This window comes from Halichoeres trimaculatus, unplaced genomic scaffold (assembly GCF_033239565.1).
Source record: "Halichoeres trimaculatus isolate MK-OKI-2021-1 unplaced genomic scaffold, fHalTri1.1 fHalTri1_scaffold_17, whole genome shotgun sequence".
Taxonomy (NCBI): Eukaryota; Metazoa; Chordata; class Actinopteri; order Labriformes; family Labridae; genus Halichoeres; species Halichoeres trimaculatus.
In genome coordinates, this window is record NW_027437195.1 from 22,573,047 (window position 1) to 22,598,162 (window position 25,116).

A 25,116-nucleotide genomic window follows, 5' to 3' on the forward strand; every position below is an offset into this window, starting at 1 on the left:
CTTCGCTAGTTTCTGGTTTTGGAAACAAAGCTGAAAGCCAAAAGGCTTCCATACATTTACTTATGCTTTGAAAAATGCTAATAAGTAGCTAAAAAAGAGTAGTCAGTAATGTTTACAGGAACTGTAACCTGTGAGATTTGTATCACCTCTGTAATGACAGAACCCCAAAAAATGCCAAAGTTTCTCTTGCAACCCTTCAAATTTAATCTAACGCACCATTAAACGTTCAGGTAACTCATCAGTAGGTGGCAGGAATGCACCTGAAAGTGAGTGTGAGCCACCCGTCATAAACAGAAAAAGAAGACAAACAGGCCCCCAGGTGTTTCTGTCATCTTACCTGGGCTTTTTTAGTGTAGATACTTCCTTATGTCTTTTCTGTACAAATTAGCGCTAGAGTTGGAGCCCAGGGGACAGAAAACACCTGGGCTGGAGGCAGTGTACAGGTTAAAGGATTCATGATATATGTAGTGATACTTGTGCAGGTATCAGGTACTTTTACATTACCTTAAAGAAACACTTTAAACTAAACTTATTGTTCCACTTCACTGCTGAGACATTCAAACTTTGTGCTATAGCACGTGGTTCAGGGTAACACCTGGGGCTCACTTGTCTTACAGTGAAGAAAGTTTACTCTTAGGTTGTGTGTCTATGTGTGTGTGTTTTGTTACAGGTGGGATTTGAAAAAAGAAATCAAGGAAAAAGCCACAGTTTAGTTCAAGATTTTACTTCCTACCTGAGATCAGGTAAAAACAGGTAAGACACAGATGGCTGAGCCAGACCAGAGTCTTGTCCACAAGACCAGACATGGGATTTGTGACTTGTGCACAGTCTTTACCTTCTACTAAGCAAGTGGCTACAGTCTCAAGATGGCACTTAGCTGAGGCTGTTACCTTCAGAGGCTACAGTCACTCAGAGACCACACCTAGGCACACCCTCATATCTATTAATATAGAATGTTATTTTTATTTTTTTTTTTTTTAATAAAATTGCTGCCCTCCATCAGTAGTTAAAGAATCTCCGCACCCAAAATACATTGCTTTTGATGCAAAGAAAGAGGAAGAGGTTACAGGTGTGTGTATGTGTGTGTGGATAATTGAACACAGAACAATTAATGAATAAACTAACTTAATACTGACATTAAACCTGATGTATAATAAACAGGCTACTATATTTTCAATCAACAAACACCTGTATATGGCTCATATTTTTTGTGTTTGAATTTAGTAAAACTAGGGGGAGACTTCATGGGGAAGTGGTTTGTGTCCATTTCTGACTGAGACCAACAGGTGTGACCATAGGAGAGCAGGACAGACGGACCAGTGTAACTGAATAAAAACATTCAAACTCTAAAAAGTAACAAGTGATATAACACATGTAATACATGTAAGAGTGGAAACTTGATATAACATCAATCACACAAAGAATATTTATGTAGCAATAAAATAGAAACCACCACTGAGAGCTAGACCAACCAATCAACTTGTTTAGAAAAATGAACGTTCCCCTCAGATCATCCTGCTATAATGGCTGAACATCGCAGACCATGCAAGAACAGGAAAACAGTCAATAACATAATACATTTTATATATGATCAATAATATTATCAGTAAGAACATCTATAAGATACAAGGTTTGTGACACAATAGCATTATTAACTAAATTATATATAAGACACAATCAACAATGTGTTACAAATGATGCTTGATTAGTAATGTGATGTTTTAAACAGCTGACATGTTGAATAATCAATACGATACATGAATAGTAAAATGATAAAATACATAAACTGATCTATATGATACATAATATGGAATATCATGTAAAATATATGACTCATGATCAATAACACATAAACCCATGTGTATGTGTCTATGTATTAGTAGTTACCAATCCATCACTCACCTGTTCCTACCTAAATGATATAAATGACACTTAACCCCCTTTTCCACTGGAGTTGCTCTGGGCAAATGTCAGCGAAAGTTCAGAATCAAGAACTAATGTGTTTTTACACAGACAGTTCTTCGAAGGAGCCAGGTCATTACATCAATAAGTTAGGGGGAAAAAAGAAAAGTTGACATGTAATACACTGGCTGAAGGTGAGCTTTATTGCAACTAAAATTACAGTTATCTTTCCAACAGATCACAGCATGTGTAGGCTAAGGGCGTCACCTTGAAGTATCTTTAATAAAATGGTGTTCCCCAGGGCTCTGTCTTGGGACCACTGTTATTTACAATGCATGTATCAACGTTATCTGCCATAATGGTCCTAACTCTGATTTCCATTTATATGGGTATTGCTCCATCAGTGTGTGGGGGCTGAGGGCATTGAAGTATCTTATGTTAAAAAAAATGGTATTCCCCAGGGCTCTGTCTCGGGACCCCTGTCATTTACAATGAATATATTAACAGTATCTGCCATAATGTTCCCAACACAGATTTCCATTTATATGGGTATGATACAGTAATTTACTGCTCCATCAGTATGTCAAGGCTAAGGGCATTACCTTGAGAAATCTTTTAAAAACGGTGTTCCCCAGGGCTCTGTTGTGGGACCACTGTTATTTACAATGCATATATCCACGGTGTCTGCCATAATGTTCCCAATGCAGATTTCCATTTATATGGGTATTATACAGTTACTTACTGCTCCTCTCCAACTATCAGGCTCCGTGTCCCCTACATGTAGCTTTTTAAACTGCGACACCTGTTTGAAATTTACATTTAACTGTAAAACCTGATTAAAACAAAACAAAAAAACTCTTGATATTTAGAAACCCCAAAACAAAGCCAGTGCCTGTTACCATGAGTTAGGGAGCTGCGTTTGAGCCTGTATCTTCTTATAAACACCTTGAAATGATAATGTATTAATCTCTGTTCTTTAAACTTCTCATGTCGCTTGACTTCTATTTCAGAAATAAAACACGATTTTCTTCTTCACACTTGTTGCAGCTTCTTTTATGCCTATGATTATGATATTTCAAATCTGGATGCATCTTCTGTTTTAAAGCAGACAAAGTGCTGGAGGAAGTTACATCAGCTGGTATATGCTTTGACTAACTTTCTGTTCTGTCTAAGATATGTTGACATATTTTTCTAAGTTATTTGTTGTTTGTCAGCAACTTTGCTGGGATGTGCAGCAGCTGGTCTTCGCCAGGACACTCTAGTAAATGGAAATGTTCAATCTCAATGAAGTTTTCCTGTTAGATAAATTTGAAATTTAAATAATAATTGATCTACCTCACCCTTTTTATCAACCTCTGTGCCTTGCTCTCTGCCAGGCTGGGTTCTGTGTTAGTGCCCTTTTTATTTAACAACTAGACCAGTACCTGAAATGGACATCATTTTACTGCTCAAATAAAATCAGGTTGGGAGAAAAATAATCTAGTACGATCTCTGTATCAGCTCATGGCATATAGAAACATGACATGAACCATAAGACAGAAAGAATGTAACACTTCTGTGTAAAACTGGTTTATTTTAGATCTGAAACATTTTATTTAAAGTTAAAACATTGTGCTGCTCCATTCTTTAAGAACTGTATATGTTTATTCTGTTAATAAAATAAATAAAATCAGACATGTCCCTGTTTCCTGTCTCTGCTGTGTACAATCATTATTTACATAATTCATTTCACAGTTAAAATCAGAACATTATATCTAATACATTAATGTCAGAGTAAAACACATTTTCAAAATCTAGTGTGAGAACCAGATCCTCTGATACATCAAAGATCCTGAATTTATTTTGAATTGATAAAAACTTGTTTTCCACCTGCTGCAAGTCTAGCTAGGCCAATACGTCAAAGTTAGCTGTGTTACAATGCTAACAGACATACTGACCACAGTGTTTGCTAATTATTTTGCATACTATGTGTACCATTAGACACTGCCCATATACGTCTCTGTGACGGGAGGAGCTGTGTCTCAGTGTGTTCTCTAGGCTGAGGTTCATTGATTACAGTATGTGTTACAGTGTATGTTACAATGTGTTATCAAAGTACTTTCAGCTCTAAGACTGTATTTCCAGCAGAGGATCAGTCCATCTCCACCTGCCTGCCGCTGCTCAGACACTTAGATGACGCATCCCTCTGATCAGGTGACTGAGGATCTCTGGTCCTATGAGGTGGTATCAGGAGGAGTGGCTCTGTGATTGGTCAGACATTTATGACCACATCATCCTCTTCATCCTTTACCTCATCCTGTAAGGTGTCCATAGACTCCCTCCTCATTCCCCCTTCTCCTTGATCCTCCTCAGGAGGGCCACAGGGGGGACTGAAGATGTACCTGTAGTCTCCTCCAATTGCTAGTGCAGCACCTGACCCCAGCATCAGCCAGTCCTCCTCCTCGTGCTGCTGCTGCTGCTGCTCCTCCTCCCGCTGCTGCCAGGCCACACTCCAGCTGGGAGCTCCAGCAACTGTCACCTCCTCCTTGACTTCTCCTCCATGCTCTCCCTCCTCCCCCTCCAGGTTCACATACAGCAGTGGTTCCTTTTGTGGCGCAGCAGGGCAAAGGCTGAGCCATAGCGCCTCCAGCTGGTCAACCAGATGTTTGAAACTTGGACGACATTTAGGAACTGGACTCCAGCAGCTGTGCATGATTTCATATCTGACAAACACCAACAACAAAAAAAGAAAACATCAAGTGACGGTTTGCTTTGCCTGTAACTAGGTCTACGGCCTGAAAAATAATGTTGCCTGTAAGACAAAACTCAGGGTAACTTTTTCCTGTAGATCTTGGAGGCACCAACGTTGCATGGTTGAGTGTTAGGCTGTTTCCCAAAGCCAAGGTACCTTGCCTTGCCTTGCCTTTGAAGGCAGTGCCTCCGAAGCCACTTCCTTCAACTCCAAGGCAAGTGTCCTGCCTCTGCTCAAAAGGAGATGCTAATGGAACAGCCTACAAAGGCACATTTTGGGAGGAGCTCAGACGGCTACAAATATTGTCATAGCTTGCCACTTTTCTACACTTTTTGCTTTTTTATTGTCACATCATTGACACTCTGCAGGTGCAGCTTCTCAGTAATTATAGTTACATGAGTGACACACAAAAGAGTTAAGTGGTGGACATGGTATAAGTTGTTATTTTCAGAGGTGTATTTTGTTACTTACATTTAAATTGGAATTTACCACGCCTCCGCTGTTGCGTCTTTTCCTTCCATTTTTTTCCTTTTTTGTAGATTCACGCGTTGCATGTTGGGTATTTAAAGCCATGGCAAGGCAACGAAGGATACACCTGTGTATCCTTGGTCAATTAGCCACATGCTAACCAGATGGAGGACATATGCCTCCGGAGGACATGAACATTGGAACAGCACTTGGGCAGCGACTGATGATGTGGATGCCTGCCCACGCCCACCCCACGCCCACATCAGACCAAGGCAAGGCAAGGTACCTTGGCTTTGGGAAACAGCCTTAGTAATACCCCAAAAAGTTTTTTTTTTTGGAAACAGTCAAGCTTTTCACGGCTCACTAAGCATGACAATCAGAGATTGTCTCAAGGTTGGGTCATAAACACCATGGGAATGTAGACTGACATATCAGTACCCCAGAAAGGAACTTACTGAGAGGTTTCTCCGGAAAGCAGTTAAAGTTACTCTGCAAGATGAAAACACTCAAGACCTGTGTGGGTTAGGTGAATCTGAGAGGTGAGCTTACTTCAACACTGCAATGATACAAACCATACAATAATCTATATTTGTGTTTGTAGATATATTGTTAATAAGTTTTTTTTCAGATTCTGGCTCAGATATAGATTGATTTATAGTTTTGTTGCCCTGGGTTTTGCCTCACAGGCAGCTTCCTCCTCAGGCTGTAGATTCTGGTACATTTCACCAGCTTATCTGTCAGAAAGAGTTTATTCACTGTATGCGTGTGATGAGTGTGTGTGTGTGTTTTGCTTACATGTCGTCCCTGCAGTGCGCTGGTTTCTTCAGTCTCTCTCCTTTGATCAGGAACTCATAGATCTCTGAGTTTTCCACACCAGGATACGGAGTCTGACCTCGAGTCATTACCTCCCACATTGTTACACCAAATGCCCACTAACACACAAAAACACACACAAATACACACAAAGTAAGAGAACAGAAGCACTTAATAGTACAGTGTGTACATTGTGTGCCAGAGTCTGAGTGTGTGTGTATACCACGTCGCTCTGTGTTGTGTAAACGTTGTCTGACAGACTCTCCAAAGCAATCCACTTCACAGGCAGTTTGGAGACAGATCCTTGTCTGTAATAATCTCCACTGTAGATCTTCTTAGAGAGACCGAAGTCTGCCACACACACCGTCATGTTTCCATCCAGCCTGAGCAAACACACACAAATACACACACAAAGCAAGACTCAAGTAAGTGCTCTCGCTAAAAAAAACTGTGAGTGGTGTCAGCTAGTTCGGATCTTACATGCAGTTCCTTGCGGCGAGGTCTCTGTGGATGATGTTCCTGCTGCTTAGATATTCCATCCCTCGAGAGATGTCCAGCATGAAGCGCAGCAGGGTCTGCAGGGACAAGTCCTGCAACACAGAAGTACCAGGTCAGATCCAGGATACAGATGAAGTTAAATTTACAGTATATACTTTATAAACGTGTATTAAAAAAGTGAATATATTCGTATAAAAGTTGTTATAATATTTCCATACAAAGGGGTTCTCTCCCAGTCGGGACAGCAGCAGGAAAGTGTGCAGGTCACCATGCTTCATAAACGGTAGAACTACCATTGGAATCGGCAGCCGCTGGCCGGGCCGCCGATGAAGGCTCACTCCTATTGGAGAGGAAAAGCTGTCAATCAACCAATAGCAACCCTTACACATGCTCATGTGTGTTGTGTGTATTTACCAATGAGTTCGATGACATTGGGGTGGTGAAAATCCTTCATGTACGCCGCCTCCTTCAGACACTGCTCGATGTCACCTGATGAGGTGATGTCAGCTGAGGCACACACACAACATATTTGACCTCATTAAAAAACGTAATACTCAGCCTGCACTTCCTGTTTCCACAGACCTGACATTACTCACAAAGAAGAAATGCCATGCTTACATTTAAGAACCTTGACCGCCACCTTCTGAACAGATGAGTCCTCCGACTTCAGGAACGCCTCACGAACCGACCCAAATTCACCTTGAGTGGTACACACAGACACAGGGAAAGGTTTTAATATGACAGAGGTTGGATTCCCAGCCTCCTCTTTTAGCAGGCTCCTTTAATAACCCCAAACACTATTTAGATGTTCACGAGGGGGTGCCACAGAAGGTCCATAGATGGCCGTACGTGTGCTGTTACCTTTTCCCAGCATGTGTCCCAGAGTCAGCAGCCTCTCTGGGATCAGAACATCTTGCAGCTTGCTTTTGAGGTCATCGTTTATACCCAAACTGTCCACTGGAGGGACACAAACAGACATAGATTGTAATTCCACAATGAGGCAGTACAGATTAGACTTTATTTTATATTAAAGCTGCTGTTTTTTTTGGAGCCTACATTTACCATGATTCCCCTGTGTCACATCTCTCAAACTGCAAAGTCATATTTTATATTCTCAGACCTCGTCTTTGGTTGCCTCTGAACAGTCAGAATCTACGGTCAATCTGTGGATTGTTGTCGTTCAGTTAGAGAGCCCTTCTGATTGGCTGAGACTCCGCAGGTAAATACAGGTGAGAAGAATCTATCAATACAGGCAGCTGTGTTCGGTGTAAACAGTCGCTCTCAGTCAAACTGCTGATCACACTTTGATGTCTGTCTGAGCCGCGGCCTGAAACATCACCAGAACCTTCAAAAGGTTCTCAATGGAGCCAATCACAGCTCATGTTGGCTCACAGGAAGTTATCACCTGAACCAACAACCAAAGGTCTGCATCAGGTAGATAACCAATCAGAACAAAGATGGACTTATCTGTTGGATACAGCACAACAGGATTCAGGGAAGAGCCAGGTAAAGGGGCGAGGCTTCGGTACATGGAGCAGATTTGGGTAAACTTTGGTGGGAGGGTTTCTGGTCAGGTTTATGATGCACATTGTAAGAGTTACAATGAAATCAAAGTCAGTGTTTGTTGATGGTGTGTTTATCTGGAGATCCTACACAGAACCATGGCTGCATTGTTTACATGTGAAATCAGCTGTTAGCAGCCTGTGGCATGTCAATGCTAACAGGTGCAAGGTCTGATGTCTTCCCACAAGGTGAGAAGGAGGTGAGGACAACACACTGGTTCTCAGGTGTGAAGCAAGAAGTCACAACATCGACCTGTCCTTCCATCCATTTTTGAGAACATAAGATCTCTGTCCAATAAGATGGATGAGCGAACTGTGCTAACCCAGCAACAGAGGGAATACCAGAAGGCAGAGTAGCATCATGCCATTCACAGACATGGCTAACAGAGCTAACACTGGACACCAATGCCACATTGGAAGAGCTTCACCTGCTGTGAGCAGACAGGATCCAGGAGACAGAGACTGAACAGACTGCTGAAGAAGCTCAGTCCTGGACCCTGTGGAGGTGGAGGCTGGCTGAACTGGACAATGATGGACAAGCTGTTATCATCTATCATGTTATGGACCCTTTGGCACTTTCTATACACTTTCTTGATTGCTGCTGTGAGTCGTCCTGAATTGGGGATAAACAAAGTATTTTCTATTCTATTCTATTCTATACTATTCTATTCTAGTCTGTTCTATGATGACCCTTACAGGGGACAAACATTCACAGTGGCTTTAAATTCAGTCAGAACTGAAGACTTTTGAGTGTTTAGAGTTAGTTCAAAGTTAAAAATTTGGATGTTCAGTGACTTACATGTGGACTCCTGAGGCTCTGAACAGGTTCTATTAAAGGATCGAGCCGCTGTGAAGGAAACTGAACTCTCAGGACCTGGAGACTTAAAGACAGAACTACAGACAAACAGAAAGACAGCAAGAGATTAAATTTTAAACTTTCAAATCAGTTTTTAAGCTTTTTATGTAAATCTTCAAAACAGACATTTGGTTTGGTTTTAGTTTATCAGACAGCTCATCTCAATTTTTGAATCTTTGCTTTTTTGACTCTTTCTCTTACCCAAATTGTGTCTCCTTCTCGCGGCGCTGAGCAAGAATGGTCAACAGGAGGCCCACCACGGACGCCACCAGCAGGCCAAGCAGGAGACCAACCCACATGTGGCTCCTCTGCACAGAGGCCTGGACTGAGGGACAGAAGGAGGCCAATCAGACTAATCGAACATGACAGTCCCCTGAGGTTTTACCCTACAAAAAGGTGAAGGTCTGTACCTGAGGCAGGAAGCACCAGCACAGGTCGACTCCATGGTCCACAGCCCACGGAGGTGCAGGCCGACACCTGGAAGGAGGAGTTAAAGAAGCGTCCTCCACCTGCAAGCTCAGCCCAATTCTCCTTAAACAGTAGAGGCTCCTGTTGGCGGAGGAGTCAGAGAGGAAAAACTTAAAGACCCATCATGCCAAGTGGCGACCCAGAGCTATCAATGCTGCTTTGAGGGAGGGTTGATGGTTTGGAAGCCACAAGATCAGATCAGATAAACATTATTTGATCACTACATCTTCGTGACAAGCTCTCACCTGTGCGTCACCTCCCAGAGTCCATTGCACCTTGTAGGCAAGCAGTCTCCCCTGCAGCTCATCCTCTGTCAGCTCCGCCCAGTTCAGACTCAGCTGCTCCTCTGACAGCATGAATGTCAAGTTCTTGGGAGCCGCCATGGGAACTGAACACAGAACATCGTCAACTGTCAGCTCCACCAATCAGAGCACAGAGTATGTCAGGCTCTGTGCATGTGTGTTTGTGTGAGTGTGTATTACAGTTAGCGATAAAAAGGATGACAAGGATAAAGAAATTGATACAAAATGATAACAATGTGAAGTCTTTACTTTTCATTTAATCTCTATGGAGTTTCTATCACAACAAACTAAGCGGCCTGCTGAGGGCGCTACTGAGACAGCAGTCCCTTTCAGACAGATTTAGGGCACAAACAAAAGCTGATTGTACAAAGGGGACTAAGATCTGCTGGAGACCATCCAGCTGGACCACTCATACACACACAAACAAACACACACTCACACACAGCAGCAGCTGAGAGTAAACAGCAGCTCTCTGAGTCTCTTAGTGGCTACAGGAAAGGATCCATTTTTACAAACTAGTCAGTGATCAGTGTGCTACAGGTGACACCAGTTACAGCGGACTAGATCAACCATCCAGGCTTCATTTCTCTGTTGTAACAATGTTTCTTTGTGATAAATCTAATACTGCTGGAAAGCCTGTTGATTTCCTTTTTAAAGTGTGCCACATTTGTAAGGAGAATGCATTTGTGGGATAAGCAGCAGAGCCGAGAATGTGGGCTGCAACAAAGAAGAATTTGCCAAATTTTCTCTTCTAGTGCCAAACATCTTATGTGGAGTCTTTGATGCATTGGATTATAGAAGTCTGAAGAAACAAGACACATCGCCAATTAATTAATTTAAGAAACAGGAACTTCTGTTGTGTTTGGAAGAGGAACCATATACAGCCACAATGGCCTGGTACCTCCTCCTGACTCCATAAGTGCTGTGGTTCGCTAAGTTTGTATATGTGTGACATTAGGGGCAATAAAAATTCTGTTTTCTTTCAGTAAGTGCTGAATTAAATACAAAGTGAGTTTGACAGAGACCAACATAAATGAAAACTCTTCACTGACTTCCAGTGGCAGCTCAGATCAAATTCAAAGCTCTTCTTCTGGCTTACAAAACTATGCCAAGAATGGCTCCTGCCTACCTGGGGTCCCTCTTCCAGGTCTACACTCTTTCTGGCCCACTACACTCTGCTTGTGAAAGACACCTGGTGCTCCCAGCTCAGCGCGGCTCCAAATCACTAGCCAGACTCTTCTCCTCTGTTGTGCCCAAATAGTGGAGTGAATTACCTAACTCTAAACAATCCACAGAGCCCCTTTCTACTTTAAGAGATGTCTGAAGACTCATCTGTTTAGAGAACACTTAAGCACGTAAGCTGACCCTTCTCCTCTGTCATTTGATTGAATGAGTCAGAAAGTGTCAGACCCAGCTCTCAGTGAATTTTCAGCACTAATTACTGAATGTTTTTGAAGGTTGAAGAATATTGTTGCAGCAATTGATTGTGATTATTCTACATTATTAAAAACAAAATCTTGGACTTAATGTCAGCACCAGCAGCCAAATAACTTAGAGTACCTTGTACTAACTAGGTTTTTTCTTTTGTCTAAATTCTTGCTTGTATTGTACGTTGCTTTAAACAAAAGCATCTGCTGAATGAAACCAAAGAACTGTAGGTGTGTTGGGTCTGTATGATGTCATAATCAGGTGGCAGCCATCAAACTGAGCTCCAGTTCAAGAAAAAAAAAAAATCCACCTCTTACCTGACTCTGGCGTCTGCAGATGCAGCCAATGGGAGAATGGCGATGCTCCAACCTCGTTTACACAGGAGACTCTGGCACTGTAGTTACTGTAACTCCTCAAATTAGACATAACATACACGTAGGGAGGAACCTTCACCTCCTGCTGAGGGAGGTCCCACCTGCGGGCTGCACGCCTCGACAGCTGAGGAGGAGAGGGGCAAAACTTTAAGTTCATAGTCTCAGTTTTGCTGGTGTGTGTATGTGTGTGATTAGTGATTTTATGTGTGAGTGTTTATGTGAACTACCTGGATGTTGCAGCTGGACAGCTCAGAGTATCCTGTAAATCCAGGTTTCCATGACAACGTAACATTGTTGTCATTCATTCTGAGTACCTGCAGCTCTAGAGGTGCTGCTGGTGACACTGAAAGAGAGGAACAGAACCTGTCACAAAGCCCCGCCCCCTTCAACCAACCAATAACAGCCGTGGAACACAACAGGTGCAGCTGGCCTTCATGTATGAATCAAAACAGTGCTTTAAATACAATACTAACAGAAGCTTTTAATGCTATTTCTTTTATTTTACCTTTGATGTGAACACTTCCTGTTCGAGACACTGAGATCCCTCTGGTGTTCTTTGCTTCACAGTAAAACTTAACACTGCTATTCACACCTGTGACCGACAGGTGAGATGCAGACAGGTCAGGGAACAGCACCACAGACAAATCTCTTCTTGTTTTCAACTTTTAAATGTAAATCTGTTTTACTCTCTGCTGAGTGTGTATTTAACAGTTTAAAGTGTGTGTTATGATCATGTCCAGCCTGTATATAGTCCGCTGATGTACTCCTCACCTTGCACCTGAAGGACAGAGGGGGATGGTTTGGGATCTCCCTCCTGAACTCCTCCCAACCACCAGAGCACCTCCACAGGCTCAGGAGGTCCCACTGCTGCACAGGTGAGGTTAAAGGGAGTATTTGGGAGCGTTGCAACATCCTGAGGCTCCTCCACAAAGTGAGGGACTCCTGCAAGAGGAAAAGAGGGCTTCATACACAAAGCATGATGGGAATTCTGCTGTAAATAGAGAAGAGGACTGAGTGGATTTGCAGCAAAGTCTAACCCTAAAACAGCATCATTTGGTTATTTGATTTTCTTTTTTATTTTGATGAGTTTGCTACATTACCCCCCTCAGAAAAGACTGATTCTCAAGCAGCAAACAGACAATGTATTCAGGTTCCTCACCTTCCACTGTGATCCAGGCTCGTTCAGAGGAGAACGTCAGACCATGGAACTCCACCTCACACCAGTACTGACCCGCATCCTGCTGCTGGACTGACTTCACACTGCAAACAAGAACACATTGAAACACTCCCTCAGCTGGAACTAGGTAGTGAACTGTAATCAGATCATGGGCTAAACTCAAATGTAAAGCTAAAACTAGAGCCCTAGGTGGAACCAGGAACAAGACTTAAATAAATCAGATTCTCATCCAGCCCAGGAAACTAAACAAAAATCAGAGCCTTTGCTGGACCCAGGAACTAAACTTAACTATCATCAAACCCTCAGTTGGACCCAGGAACTACTGTACACCAGAACCAGACCTACATCTAATCCCTGAAGTTAGTCTAAATGAACCATCAGCTGGATCAAGAAACTGATCTATACCAGAACTGGACCCTCAGTCCAACACAGAAACTACACTATATTAAAATTAGGTCCTCAGTTGGACCCAGGAACTAATGTACACCAGACACAGATCCTCAGCGGCATAATAACAGATGTGAGGTACCTCTAGCCCAGCTGGTGCCAGGTGTTACCCAGAATGCACTGAAAGCTGCATTAGCTCAGAGACTGGTGAAGGGTACATGACACAAACAAGACGTGTTGACACCTGCAGCTAAGAACAGGTTGAACACCCACGACAAGCCGTTTATGAAACACAGAGGTTTGTCTTTAAGTGAAGTTCAGAACGAGAATCTATGTGAAGGCTTTTACACTGGTCTAAAAGTAAATATCATTTAAAGAATATTAGGAAGAGGTGACGCAGAGAGAAACTCTGTCTGTATTTACTGTTTGGACATGAAACAGAGCCCGCCCCCTTACAGTAACTACACTTCAAGAGTATCTGAGTGACTTTATGAGTCTAAGATATCAAACAAGACGAGTGTTAGGATGTTTCAATATAAAAAGTTATAATGATGCAGAAAAGTATTTACGACGTAAACTTTTATTTGCCTAAAAATGTTGTAGATCCAAAAAAATACAGATTTCAAGAAACTCAAGTTGAAAACTTTCAGCACAAACAAGTTCAATCACACATTATCTGGAACACTCAAGTAGTCAGAGGGCTTTTATTGTGAAGCTGTAAGAGAGGTTTTATAGTTAAGCACTTAGGGGGCTTTTTTAAGCAGTCAGTGGGCTTTTATTGTGAAGCTGTCAAGCAGTCAGAGGGCTTTTATTGTGAAGTGAATGATATTCTGGTCAATAAAAGATTCTCAGTCCAGTGCTTAGCTTTGATTTTTCTTTGGGTGACAGTAAACTGCTTCTAAAGACGAGCAGATCAGCTGAGTGTTGTGTTTATGTGAGGAGATCATGTTGTGGTTAGTGCTGTGGGGTTAAGTTGCTGTGATGTAAAGTTGTTGCATGGATAAGTTGCTTGGTTGATAAGCTGTGACGTTAAAAAATTCTCTGTTGCTTTGCTGCTTAAAGGCTTTAAGTTGCGCTACCAATGAAATCCTGTGTTGAGTTGGTGCAGCTGTTTTGTTATACCATTCTGTTGATAAGTTGCTCTGTTGACAAGTTGCTGTATAGCTTTGCTATTTAGCTGTTTTGATGTTTGGCTGTTTACGGCTGTGTAGCTCTGCAAATTAGCTGCTGCGTTGTTAAACTGATCTTTTGGTTAGTTGCTTTGATGCGTTTCTGATTAGTTGCTGTGTTGTTAAAAAGGCTTTTTTTTGCTTAGTTGCTTATCTGTTGCTGTGTCAAGCTGTGTCAAGTTGCTCTGTTCATTAATTGCTGTGTTTATACATTGCTATGCCGGAAAGCTGCCGTGTTGTAGAGATGCTATGCTTTTTTAGTTGTGTTGCTTTGCAGTTTATTGCCTCGTTGCTCTGCTGAATAGTTGCTAAGTTGCTCTGCTGATAAATTGCTCTTTTGATGAGTTTCTCTGTTGATGCTTTCTTCTGCTAATAAACTTTCAAGTTGCTTAGCTGCTCCACTGGTTAGTTGCTTTGCTAATTGGTTGCTGTGTTTCTGAGTTCCTTGATTGGTCAGTTGCTGGTTAGGTGCGGTTTCTGATTTGCTTTGATAGTTGCTGTGATTTTAAATAGCTTTGATAGTTAGTCACAGGTAAGTTGCTGTGTTTTTGAGTTGCTTGTTGGTTAGTTGCTTGTTAGATGCAGAGTTTTTAAGTTGCTTTGTTGGTTAGTTGCTAGTTAGATGCAGTGTTTCTGGGTTGCTTTGTTAGTTAGTTGCTGTGTTTCTGTGTCTCTGTTGATTTGTTGTTGTGTTGATCAACCTGTGGAATGTCTCCCAGTGCGTCTCTCCCAGCGAGATGAACATCTGATCCATGCTGTAGAGTTTCTTTCCATCTTTTATCCAAAAAATATCGGGATCTGAAACGCCGAGAACCGCACAGCCGAGCCGTGCTGCATTCCCCTGTGACACCGTCTGATTGGACGGATGCTTGGTAAAAACCACACCTGTAGGAGAAGACGTAGAGGGGGGCAGAGCCATCAGCATGGGAATAAAGAATCAAATGATAACAATAATTTCAACTTTCATTCCCCAAAAACTGAAAATCTATCAGAGATCGCAATTCAAATGAATATACAAATTGTCCTCCAATGCTACAGCTATGGCATACCTGCCTTGTAAGTCAAGACAGCCACACCTTTAACCAAAAACTGTAACCTCTTTCAGAATCTTTAGGGCTGTTAACTGATTGGATTTCTGTTGTGTGTCCAATTTTTTTGCAGCCAGCCCAAGTGGACACTCGAGGAACTGTAAATTTTTATTACTGACCCATTGAAAGGTTACAAGTTAGGGCAGGTCAACAGGAGAATTCTGAGATTTCAGAGCTTTACCTTGTTTCTGATCAATGTCATCAAACCAACAGATGAACGATTTTTGATCTGAAATGGTTCATTACTAATTAATTATATGTTTAATAATTGACTAGTTACTGATCTGATTCATAAAACTATTTACGTTTTCTTGGAAAAAAATCACTTTATCACATTAGCTAATCCATTTATATTTTGCATTATGAACTGTAAGAGATCTGCTCATCTTGATCTATTTCCTACAGACTGAAATCAAACTCTGTGAGCAATAGCATTCTGGGAAATAAGAGTCGATGTCAGCAGTTGTGAACTGAAATTGAATCTGAGAAAGAGCATCGCTACATCAGGTCACTGCATCACTGAACATTGTACACCCAGCTGATGATGTAAACCTTGAGACATTATCATGCTGGGACAGAGGTGAGGTCAGTGCTGCATTAAGTCTTTGAAGAAGCCTTCAGCACCTGAATAAGAACACACCTGCATTACCCATAACACTCATAAACAGCCCTTTACCCTTCCCTATCCTCTGTCTTTTTCCTTTCCTTTGTCTTATCTTCTATCCCTATGTCCTGTGCCTTTCCTCTGTCCCTTCCTTTCCTCTTTCTTTTCCCTTTCATTTGTCTTATCCTCTGTCTTTCCCTCTGCCCTACCCTTTTGTCAGTCCTATCCTCTCTCCTCTCCCCAATCCTTTCTTTATAATTTTCTGTCTTCCCCTGTCATACCCTCTATTTGTCTTATCCTCTTTCATATCTTCTTTCCTATCCTCTCTCCTACTCTTTGTCCTTTCCTCTGTCTTCATCCTCCCTGTTTTTTTCCCTTTGCCCTCTCTTCTAAATGAAGCCACAAAAGCAAAAATGAATCTTGCAAAATGTTGTCTTTAAGCTTTTATTATTATTATTATTATTATTATTATTATTATTATTATTATTATTATTATTATTATTATTAAATCAGATTCATGTCAGTGACCTCAAGCTCCAGTCGGAGCAGGTGTCTAGATGTGATGTGACCTCTGACCCTCAGTCTGCAGAATGTTGTTCAAAGTGTCGAAGACTCTATTTGGAAGTAAAACTGCACAAATCCTCTGTCTTCCTGTGATACTTTTGAAGCAGTTCAATGAGTTATCAAAGAGTGTCTCATTGATTTGATTCCAAACATAGGCTATATGAAGTCTTGTAAAGTGAAGTGACAAAAAGTTATTCACAGTCAAGTATAAATTATTATCTGTTTCATTGATTTTAAGTGAATTCCGTTTTAGTGGAAGGAAAAAAATATTATTACTTACTTTATTTTTCCAGATTTTTGGTATAATTAGAATAAATAACTTCTCTCAAGTTTGATGCAGTGTAGTTTAGAAGTCACTAAGCATACCAGCTGATTTATGTCCTAAAATTGAGGTAAACTGGGGCTGCATACCTGTTGGGATCATAACTTCAGCTCTTGGAGCTGCACTTTGCCCGATGAGAACAGTTGAACTGTTCGCTGAGACCCGAACCAATGTCCATTCAGAAACTTAACAAATAAAGGAACTCGAGTTTGTTTGAGGTATTTTTCCACTTGCACATTATTATTTTAGATTCATTGACTTCCCGTGAGGCTTCTGGTGAGTTCGGTGAAGATAAAGCATGAAACTTTTAATTCAATGAGAATGTTTCAGCTTCTAAAGACTCAAAGTGCTTCACACCGAACCTGAAATCTAAGTGATAACTTGCTACTCAAACGAGAGGCTCGTCGGGATTTTTTTTTCAGATTTACGAGTGTTAACTTGTAAATGAAAGTTTAAAACATTTCCCTTGTCACGTTAACCCTCTTGAGACACACACATCGTGTCCCACGAGCTAACTTCGATAAATGAGACCAAACCTCAAACAAAAAAAGGCGTATTTGTCATCAACTCACCGCTATCACAGGTTCCGTCCAAACTCCGGAGGAAAAACACCAAAATCCACAGAATCAGCTTCATCATGACATTATTTCTGCCTGGGGATATAAGTGTTTCTCAGTCACATTAACCGGGTCGGCTCGGCCCGGCTCGGCTTGGATCGGTTCCCTACCCCCTCACTGAAGCCTCATTTCCAGCCGGACAAACAGTTCGGTCCTCCGGGAAAAGCGAGGAATAAATGTTAAATCTGTCTCTGAGGATCGTTTCAGAAGAAGGGCTGAAAATGGCTTAAGTTCAGAGTTTGTTTCCGGAAGAAAAAAATCACTCAAATAACTTTGTTTTCACGCCGCATTTCTTCACGCATCCCTTTTCCTCTGAATAAGTGAAGCCACAAACACTCACACACCATAGACCGCAATACCAACACATACAAACATGAATACAAAACACCGGAAGTAGCTAAAAAATAAAAGCACAGATCAGCAACTGTTTTAGATCACCGAAAGTAGTTGTTAATTAGACAGTTTAATAGGGAAAGTTGAAATTTACTCGGAACTTTGAGGCATTTGTTATTCAGAGTATAATTTTAATGGTGAATAACAAATATTTCATTATTTATCCCTGTATCTCAAGTTTATCTGATGCTCTTACTTTGGTGGCAACTGTGTCTATTCAAAGAGTTTTATGTTACTGAATGTTTCGTTGCATTCAGTTAATAAAGAATGAATGTATTCTACTTTAGCTCATGATAACCAAACTAATCAGCAGTAACTTAAAACAGCTTCACACTGTAACTTCATAATACTCACACAGTGCACATTAATAAGGTCTTAAATGAAGTATGATAAGGCATTATTGCACTTAGTAGGAAAATAAAATACAAAATAAAAACTAACCGGAAGTCTTATTCTGAGCGGCATTTCATCCCCTGAGGAATGTGGTGGGGAAGTGCTATGTGTGTGTGTGTGTGTGTGTGTGTGTGTGTGTGTGTGTGTGTGTGTGTGTGTGTGTGTGTGTGTGTGTGTGTGTGTGTGTGTGTGTGCGAGAGAGATGCAAGGACAAGGGACTAACTGTGCATGTCTGCCACCTGGTGGTACGACATCTGACCTCGGGAAACATGAAAACCATTCCACTAAACATATGCAAATTTGCTTTTGGAAGCATTTAATAAGGTATTACGTATTAATTAAAAACAAAACAGGCCATTAACTGGAAATACTTTCCTTACACTCAATACTGGGGACTTAAAAATCTGTTTTGGAAAGAAAAATTGTGAAGTTTGAAACATTTGGTTAAATCAGTTCAAATCAATTAGATCAGTTCAAACTTAACTGCAGCCTCTGAATATGAAACACATCACCCACTGAGCTCTCAAGCATTGTTTTTATTTAAATATCAAAGTTAAGACTTTGATTACTGTGAAATGATTCTTTAATATTTTTACATTATATAAATACGTCAATATGAGAGGAAGTATCTTACGTTAGTTTCATTACAGGAGATAATTTCACAAAACATTTTTATGAATATTAATCATTTTACAGTGTAAAACAAAGTGAATTATTAAAACACTGAACAAAAAATCTGAAGTTTTTTTCTGTTGTTTCTTCTACACTGATTTAACTGCATTTATTTTTTTCAAGTCTTCCTTCTCTCTGACACTCAACAGGGACAAGGATGTGTTAAAGTAATAAACATCTTTCTGAGAAACTTAGAATGAAACTGTTCAAAGTTAAGAAGAAGGGAAAGAAAAGAGATATAAGTGAAAAATAAAAGACATTCAGAGAAACGTTCTGCCTCTCTGCTGAAACTTCAAAAACTACTTCCTCTACATCTCCTTCAGTGATAGATCCATTAGCTTCCTGTTTCCTGTTTCCATTAGGAGGTTTTTTCCTCCTTGTCGGTCTCTCAGCCTCACTGCTAGTCTCCTATCCTGCCTGTCTCTGAGTTTAAATAGGGGATCACGCTGGATCAGGGGGTCTGGGATAGGTCCTGGCTGAGTGACATCTTTTATTTAGCAGCAGAATAAGAACCAGCAGCTGTAGTAGGCGTGATCTCTTTTTGATTCCAGCTTGGGGTGGGGCTTTCAGACCCGCTGCTAGGTGTCATCAGGTAAACTTCTTCTTGGTGGCCGTGAAACGCTCCATGTACTGCGAGGAAAAACAGAGACCATTAGAGAACTATCAGGGACTATGAAAGCCTCCCAGAGACTGCAGTTTCTTGAGGTTTTTGATCTTTGTGGTGTGAGATGCTGGTCTTTATACGTCTCATGTCTCTGACTCTATGGGGAACATTAAACAGTTCTGACCTTGTCGTAGCCCTCCAGGTCTCTGAGGTTCTTCACTTCAAACAAGTTCCCCTCCACTGTGAACAGAGACACCTGGGAATCTTTTAAGATGGATACAGGGATGGAAGGCAGCTCAAGACAGTTCTCCTCCAGGCGGAGGACCTTCAGACGGGGGCATTGGGAGATCTCTGCCGCCAGCACAGAGATCTAGAGAAAAAGGAAGAGTAGAATGAGGAATGTGTCACATTTCGTTCTTCTAACATCTACCAGAATCTGTGTTGTTACAAAGATCTCGGTCTTTGTGCTGAAAGATGCAGGACCACAAACCTCCTGCTCTGATGCATAGCGAACAAAGGTTACTTTAATAAAGTTTACATTTCTAGTTGTTCGTAGTTGACAGAGAAACAACAGACTAAGTTTACACCCAGTTGGTTTACTCTGCCTCAGACAAGGACCTTTGGTACCTGGTTCTGGTTGAGGTTGATCTCAATTGCCTGCAGTTCTGACACCTCTGAAGGGACGTTCTGAATCTTGTTGTGGGACAGGTCCAGCAGGTCGAGGTGCCTCAGGGTTCCGAGCCCATGGGGGAACTCTGAGATCTGGTTTCCTGACAGGTTGAGGGTCCGCAGAGCTTTGAGCTGGCCCAGGGTGGAGGGAAGTTGGTGGATCCGGTTTCCATTCAGGCTCAGAGTCTCTAGCTTTTTCAGTTTAGCGATTTCACTGGGGATGCTGGCTAAAGACACAGAATATGTGGATGAGAACCTAAGAGGGTCAGCTACAGATCTTTAAGAAGCTGGAAATACCAAAGCTATATGTTTTAATTCCACCAGGTAAAACCATTGCAAATCCCCCTATAAAAAAAATGACATATTCCAACAAGTAGTCCACATCAATCTGCACGCTTTATGTGGGAAAACCAGCAAGATCACATGTCACTCAGGAAGTGTGTTGACAGCGGCTCCACAACAGCCTGTGTTTCAGTGTTGGAGTTTATGTCACAAGCTCAGACCTCAAAATAATTAACACTCACTGAGTCTGTTGGAGTTCAGTGTAAGACTCTTTAGCTGCAGGAAGTTTCCGATGGAGGCTGGAAGAACCTCGATCTTATTCCCTGACAGATCCACAGTCCGCAGGTTGGCTGTGAGTCTCTGTAGCTCCTCTGGAAACTGAACAATCACACAATACGCTGTTCATTACCACAGAGCACAGGAAGAGATCACATGACCAAACTACTATTATATAGACTCATTTTCCATTAAGATATAACATAAGACAAAATTGTTAGTATGTAGTTATGCTGGGTTAATATAACATGATACATTTCTTGTGTAATGCAATGTGAGAGCAAGTAGACCTGGTTAATCATGATGGATCCTATAACTAACCCTTTTCCCTACATCCACCTTGCAACCAGTGGCTGTGCATTCCCATATAAGACAGAGTCTTACCTCTTGGAGTCCCTTTGATGTCAGCTGGAAAACCCCAGTCTTCTGAGAAGTTTCCAGGTGAGACTTCAGAGCACTATTCCCCATGTGGAATGTCTTAGTCTGTCTCACCTGTCTGCCTCAGGCTACAGCTGATTTTCACAAGATGAAGAGTGAAGCTAACATTTAAACAGGGCCCAGGTCGGGTGCCCTTGCTTTTTTCCCCCCAGTGGTGTTAATGGGACCAGGAGTCCTCCTGTTCTTCTTCAGTGGTGTTAATGGGACCAGAAGTCCTCCTGTTTTTCTTCAGTGGTGTTAATGGGATCAGCAACCCTCCAGTTCTTCTTCAATGGTGTTAAAAGGATCAGCAGTGAAATCCCTGCAGAGTGATATCATCAACAACAACGGACTGCAAAGCTAGTGTTAGCTAAACTGGCTTACACGTGAGGCTGAATTCAAACACTGTTGAGTAAATAAACGTTGAGAAGCAAATACAGACTTACAAACATGCTACAAGCTTACAGTAAACTCACATCAAAGAAAAGCTAACGTTAGCACCGCGAAGTTTAGTTACACTCAGTTTATAAGATAAGGGCTGAGTTTAGCTTGCCGTTCGGCACGATAACAGCTGAATACACACTAAGTGACTCACAGCTCTGTAGGCTTTAAGGCGTTGCTTCTCGTCGTGATGTTAAATTATTTCTATGTCGATAAACCAGAGGAGGAGACACCCTGATTCAGCTGCACTCTGACAAACAACACAGCAGCACCAACCAATAGCAGCTGCCGAGAGGTCTCTTCTCTGCGCATGCGCATTGGTGATTTTTCTTGTTTAGAAGATTTAAGCGGTACAAACACTGAAAAAAACGCACATCTAAGATTTAGATTTATTAATGTCAATATTTAATTATTTTTTAATTTGTTTAATTTTCTTTTTGGTTAGTTAGAGTTCTCTGGCATTATACTGCTCCACACTCCAGTCCGTTAGGTGGCGATAGCGTGTCACCATAATCAAAAGGAAGGAAAAGTCAAATCACTCCGCGGGCTGTTGGCTGATCTGTTTTTGTTGAGAAGGTTTCATTTGTTTCCCTTTGACTACGGATTAACGGTAAGAGCAACAGTTTAAGTGTAACTAAACTGTCCTAGGGTCAGCTTAACTCGTTAACATATATTTTTTTCCCCGGAAAAACCACACTGACTGCCTTTTTACAAACAGACTTTTCGGTGTAGACATGAGTCTCGATTAAAATCGGTGTGTTGTAATTCATCTTGTGTTCATGTTGAGATCTGGTTGAGATGTTAAAAGATTTTAGAAAACTTAAGCAGTGTCTTCCATCTTCGTTTAGTTCGGGTAGTTTAACTGTAACTGAAGTTGTAAACAAATTCCCTATGGAACTACCTGAATTTCAGCATAAAATGGGCGTAAAACTTGTTCTGAACTTTATCCAAGTCAGAAAAATAGACAAACACAGTCTGCTCACACTAAAACCACTTGAACAACCATATGTTTTCATGTTTAAATTGAAGACATCATGTAAAAATCTAAAGTACAGAATGTGAGAAGTATGTGATCCCTTTGATATAGTAACTGCTTGACCTTTTGGCAGCAATAACCTCAGCCTAACGTTTCCTGAAGTTGCAGATCAGACCTACACAATGGTCCATATGTATCTTGGACCTTTTGGTTGTTTTTTTTTTTTTTTTAAACTGTTTAAGTTCAGCAGCTCTTTGGGATGTCTGGTGTGAATCGTCCTCTTGAGGTCATGCCAAAGCATCTCAAACGGGTTGAGGTCAAGACTCTGACTGGGCCACTTCAGAAGACGTATTTCATTGTCCTGTTGCAGCACCCATCTTCTGTTGAGCGTGAATTAGTAGACATATGGCCTTCAATTCATAGAGGTTCAAAACCATGATGCCATCTCCACCATACTTCATTATGTCCACAGAATATTTTGCAAGTGTGGAATATCCAGCAGTGGCTTTCCCCATGGTGTTCTGCAGTTAACTCCATTCTTTGCAGAACTCAGGGGTTGACAGAAAACAAAAGAAATTGACAGAAAAGCTGAAACTTATTTCATGGAAACTTGGCCAATTAAATGAGGAGCATGATTCTTTTTTTTTACTTTTCAATAACTTCCTAATGACCTGGCCTCTGTTTCAGATGTCTCAGTGGGATCTGTCTCCATTCTCTGTGACTCCAGCTGCAGGTTTGCTCTCCAGATGTGTCGCCAGAGGAACTGTTTCTCAGGTGAGTGTACCAACAGGTGAGACGGATTAAGTATGAGAGTCCTCTTCAGAGAGGACAACAACAATGCAGCTGTATTTAAATACTTCATCCAACAAATTCTTCATATCAATCAATCAATCAGCTATTTTATCAATTAGCACTGCATACATGTTCCACCAGCAGATGGCGCTGTAATGTAACTTGATCATTAAATTCAGGACTATATAATTATATGAAGCTTTAAGACTGTTCTGGTTTACAAGAAAAGGTAACAGAAATTTTATGTCTGCCCTGACAACCTGGGCTACAAACACATTTTATTATGATGAGTGAAGACAGAGGATTATTTAGATTAATTAATCATATTTTTTTGCATTTTTAACCCACTTCTAGGAGGCGATTGACTCTGCTTCCTCAGGTCTAAGCCCTGCCTTTTCCCCTTACCTGCATGAGGCTGAGCAGCGAATCAGAATGCAGAGACGGCTGGATGAGGTAATATAACCTTAAACACAAAATACATTTCAATAATTACTGATTGTGTTTCAGTTTTTTTTCCTGTAGCTGAATATTTAAATTTTTTTTAGAACAATTGGATATTTAAGTCATTTTCTGTGTGACTTTCTTCCTCTGATTGTTTGTACTTTCTGCTTGTTTTTATCTGCTCAGAGCTGGTATTTGATTCAGTGACTGAGTTACCCAGGATGCATTGTAGCTCTAGCTTTGCTTTGCTGTTCTTCTCCAGTTCAAAACAGAACAGAAAAACATGTTTGGATATTCCAGAAGAGGAAACGTAATGTTGCTCTCTCTTTATTGTTAGTAATTAATAACAGATTTGTATTGTTTTATTTATGTATTTGTGTGTGTGTGTGTGCCTGTGTTGTAGACACGTTTTGTGTTTCCATCTCTTTAAAATAACTGATATTTCTTCAGCTGCAGCTGGAGGCGGAGCTTCTGAAGACAGAGCAGAGGAGCGCTGATGTTACACACACCTTCCACTTGGGTAAGTGTGCAGGGATCTGGAAACTGACCAAATGACTAAATTAATTTAACATTTATTATATCTCTTTTTTAAAGATTGAAACAGTTTAAACATATTCAGAATAAATGTAAGTTGAATAGATCATGTATCAGAATCCAAATCTTTTACGCTCCTGTCTGCAGCTCGCAGGTTCCACTTGTTGCAGGTGTTCTGTGGTCACCTGCAGGACGTCCTGAAGGAGCAGAGTGGTCTGAGACAGAGACTGATGAAGCCACTGGGCCGCACCAACCTTCCCGTACAGGCTCATCTGCACAGGTTATATCAGTTTTCTTGCAGGGACAACAGACTAAGTCCATGAGTGAATTGGTCTTGTAACCCAGTCTGTACTCTGCAGGTTTGTGGTGGACTTGATGAGAATGTTGCTGGACTTCATTGAGACTCTGGAGGAGAATCTGAACTCAGTCCGCTGTAGTCCTGCCTCCAGAGACAGCCTGGATCAGCTGGTCAGTCACATGACTCAACACCTGATGGCATTTTTCATTTTTCTGTGCAATAGAGTGCTTTTCTTTACCAGCACATTTACAGGGGCTGTTTTTCACTCAGATTTATGAACCTCAGCATTCTCTGTTTTGGTTTCAGAGCTCATCACTGAGCCTGTTGCTGGCTCATGAGGCTGAGATCGAGAGGTTGTCCAATCAGGTTCTCCGATGGAAGGAGGTCCACAGCAGAAGCAGCATGCTGAGTGACAGCTCTGTTTGATGACCTCTAACCCCCACCTCTCGTCTGACTGTAATCTGAAACTATTTTGCTGGGAACAAAATCTGAACTTTGAATTTCTTTAATAAAATCTTATATTTATCACATTTTTTCTTTACATACATTAATTCTTTATCTTTTAGACAGGTACTGAACACTTGTTGAACTCTGTCAT

The 25,116-nt window shown here is 41.3% G+C and overlaps 3 protein-coding genes across 3 annotated transcripts; 1 reads left to right on the forward strand and 2 right to left on the reverse strand.

The window, feature by feature from the left end:
• Positions 1-956: 956 nt before the first annotated feature.
• Positions 957-17,688, reverse strand: tyro3 (TYRO3 protein tyrosine kinase). The gene is made up of 19 exons (XM_074691814.1): positions 17,286-17,688; positions 14,837-15,020; positions 12,562-12,662; positions 12,174-12,344; positions 11,908-11,994; positions 11,630-11,745; positions 11,346-11,526; positions 9,544-9,686; positions 9,241-9,379; positions 9,032-9,155; positions 8,774-8,868; positions 7,274-7,369; positions 7,031-7,111; positions 6,827-6,919; positions 6,631-6,752; positions 6,395-6,504; positions 6,138-6,297; positions 5,897-6,033; positions 957-4,604 (listed from the first exon to the last, which is right to left on the reverse strand). The coding sequence occupies exons 1-19, from the start codon at positions 17,350-17,352 to the stop codon at positions 4,154-4,156; spliced, it is 2,658 nt and encodes an 885-aa protein (XP_074547915.1). The 5' UTR covers positions 17,353-17,688; the 3' UTR covers positions 957-4,153.
• Positions 17,689-18,764: 1,076 nt separating this feature from the next.
• Positions 18,765-21,774, reverse strand: lrrc57 (leucine rich repeat containing 57). Its single transcript, XM_074692062.1, has 6 exons — positions 21,632-21,774; positions 21,004-21,358; positions 20,586-20,721; positions 20,020-20,288; positions 19,577-19,762; positions 18,765-19,418 (listed from the first exon to the last, which is right to left on the reverse strand). Exons 2-6 carry the CDS (start codon positions 21,085-21,087, stop codon positions 19,377-19,379), a joined length of 717 nt encoding a protein of 238 aa, XP_074548163.1. The 5' UTR covers positions 21,088-21,358; positions 21,632-21,774; the 3' UTR covers positions 18,765-19,376.
• Positions 21,775-21,970: 196 nt separating this feature from the next.
• haus2 (HAUS augmin like complex subunit 2) lies at positions 21,971-25,043 on the forward strand. Its single transcript, XM_074692530.1, has 7 exons — positions 21,971-22,087; positions 23,141-23,227; positions 23,600-23,698; positions 24,137-24,206; positions 24,368-24,500; positions 24,580-24,688; positions 24,825-25,043. The coding sequence occupies exons 2-7, from the start codon at positions 23,141-23,143 to the stop codon at positions 24,942-24,944; spliced, it is 618 nt and encodes a 205-aa protein (XP_074548631.1). The 5' UTR covers positions 21,971-22,087; the 3' UTR covers positions 24,945-25,043.
• The last annotated feature ends 73 nt before the right edge of the window (positions 25,044-25,116 follow it).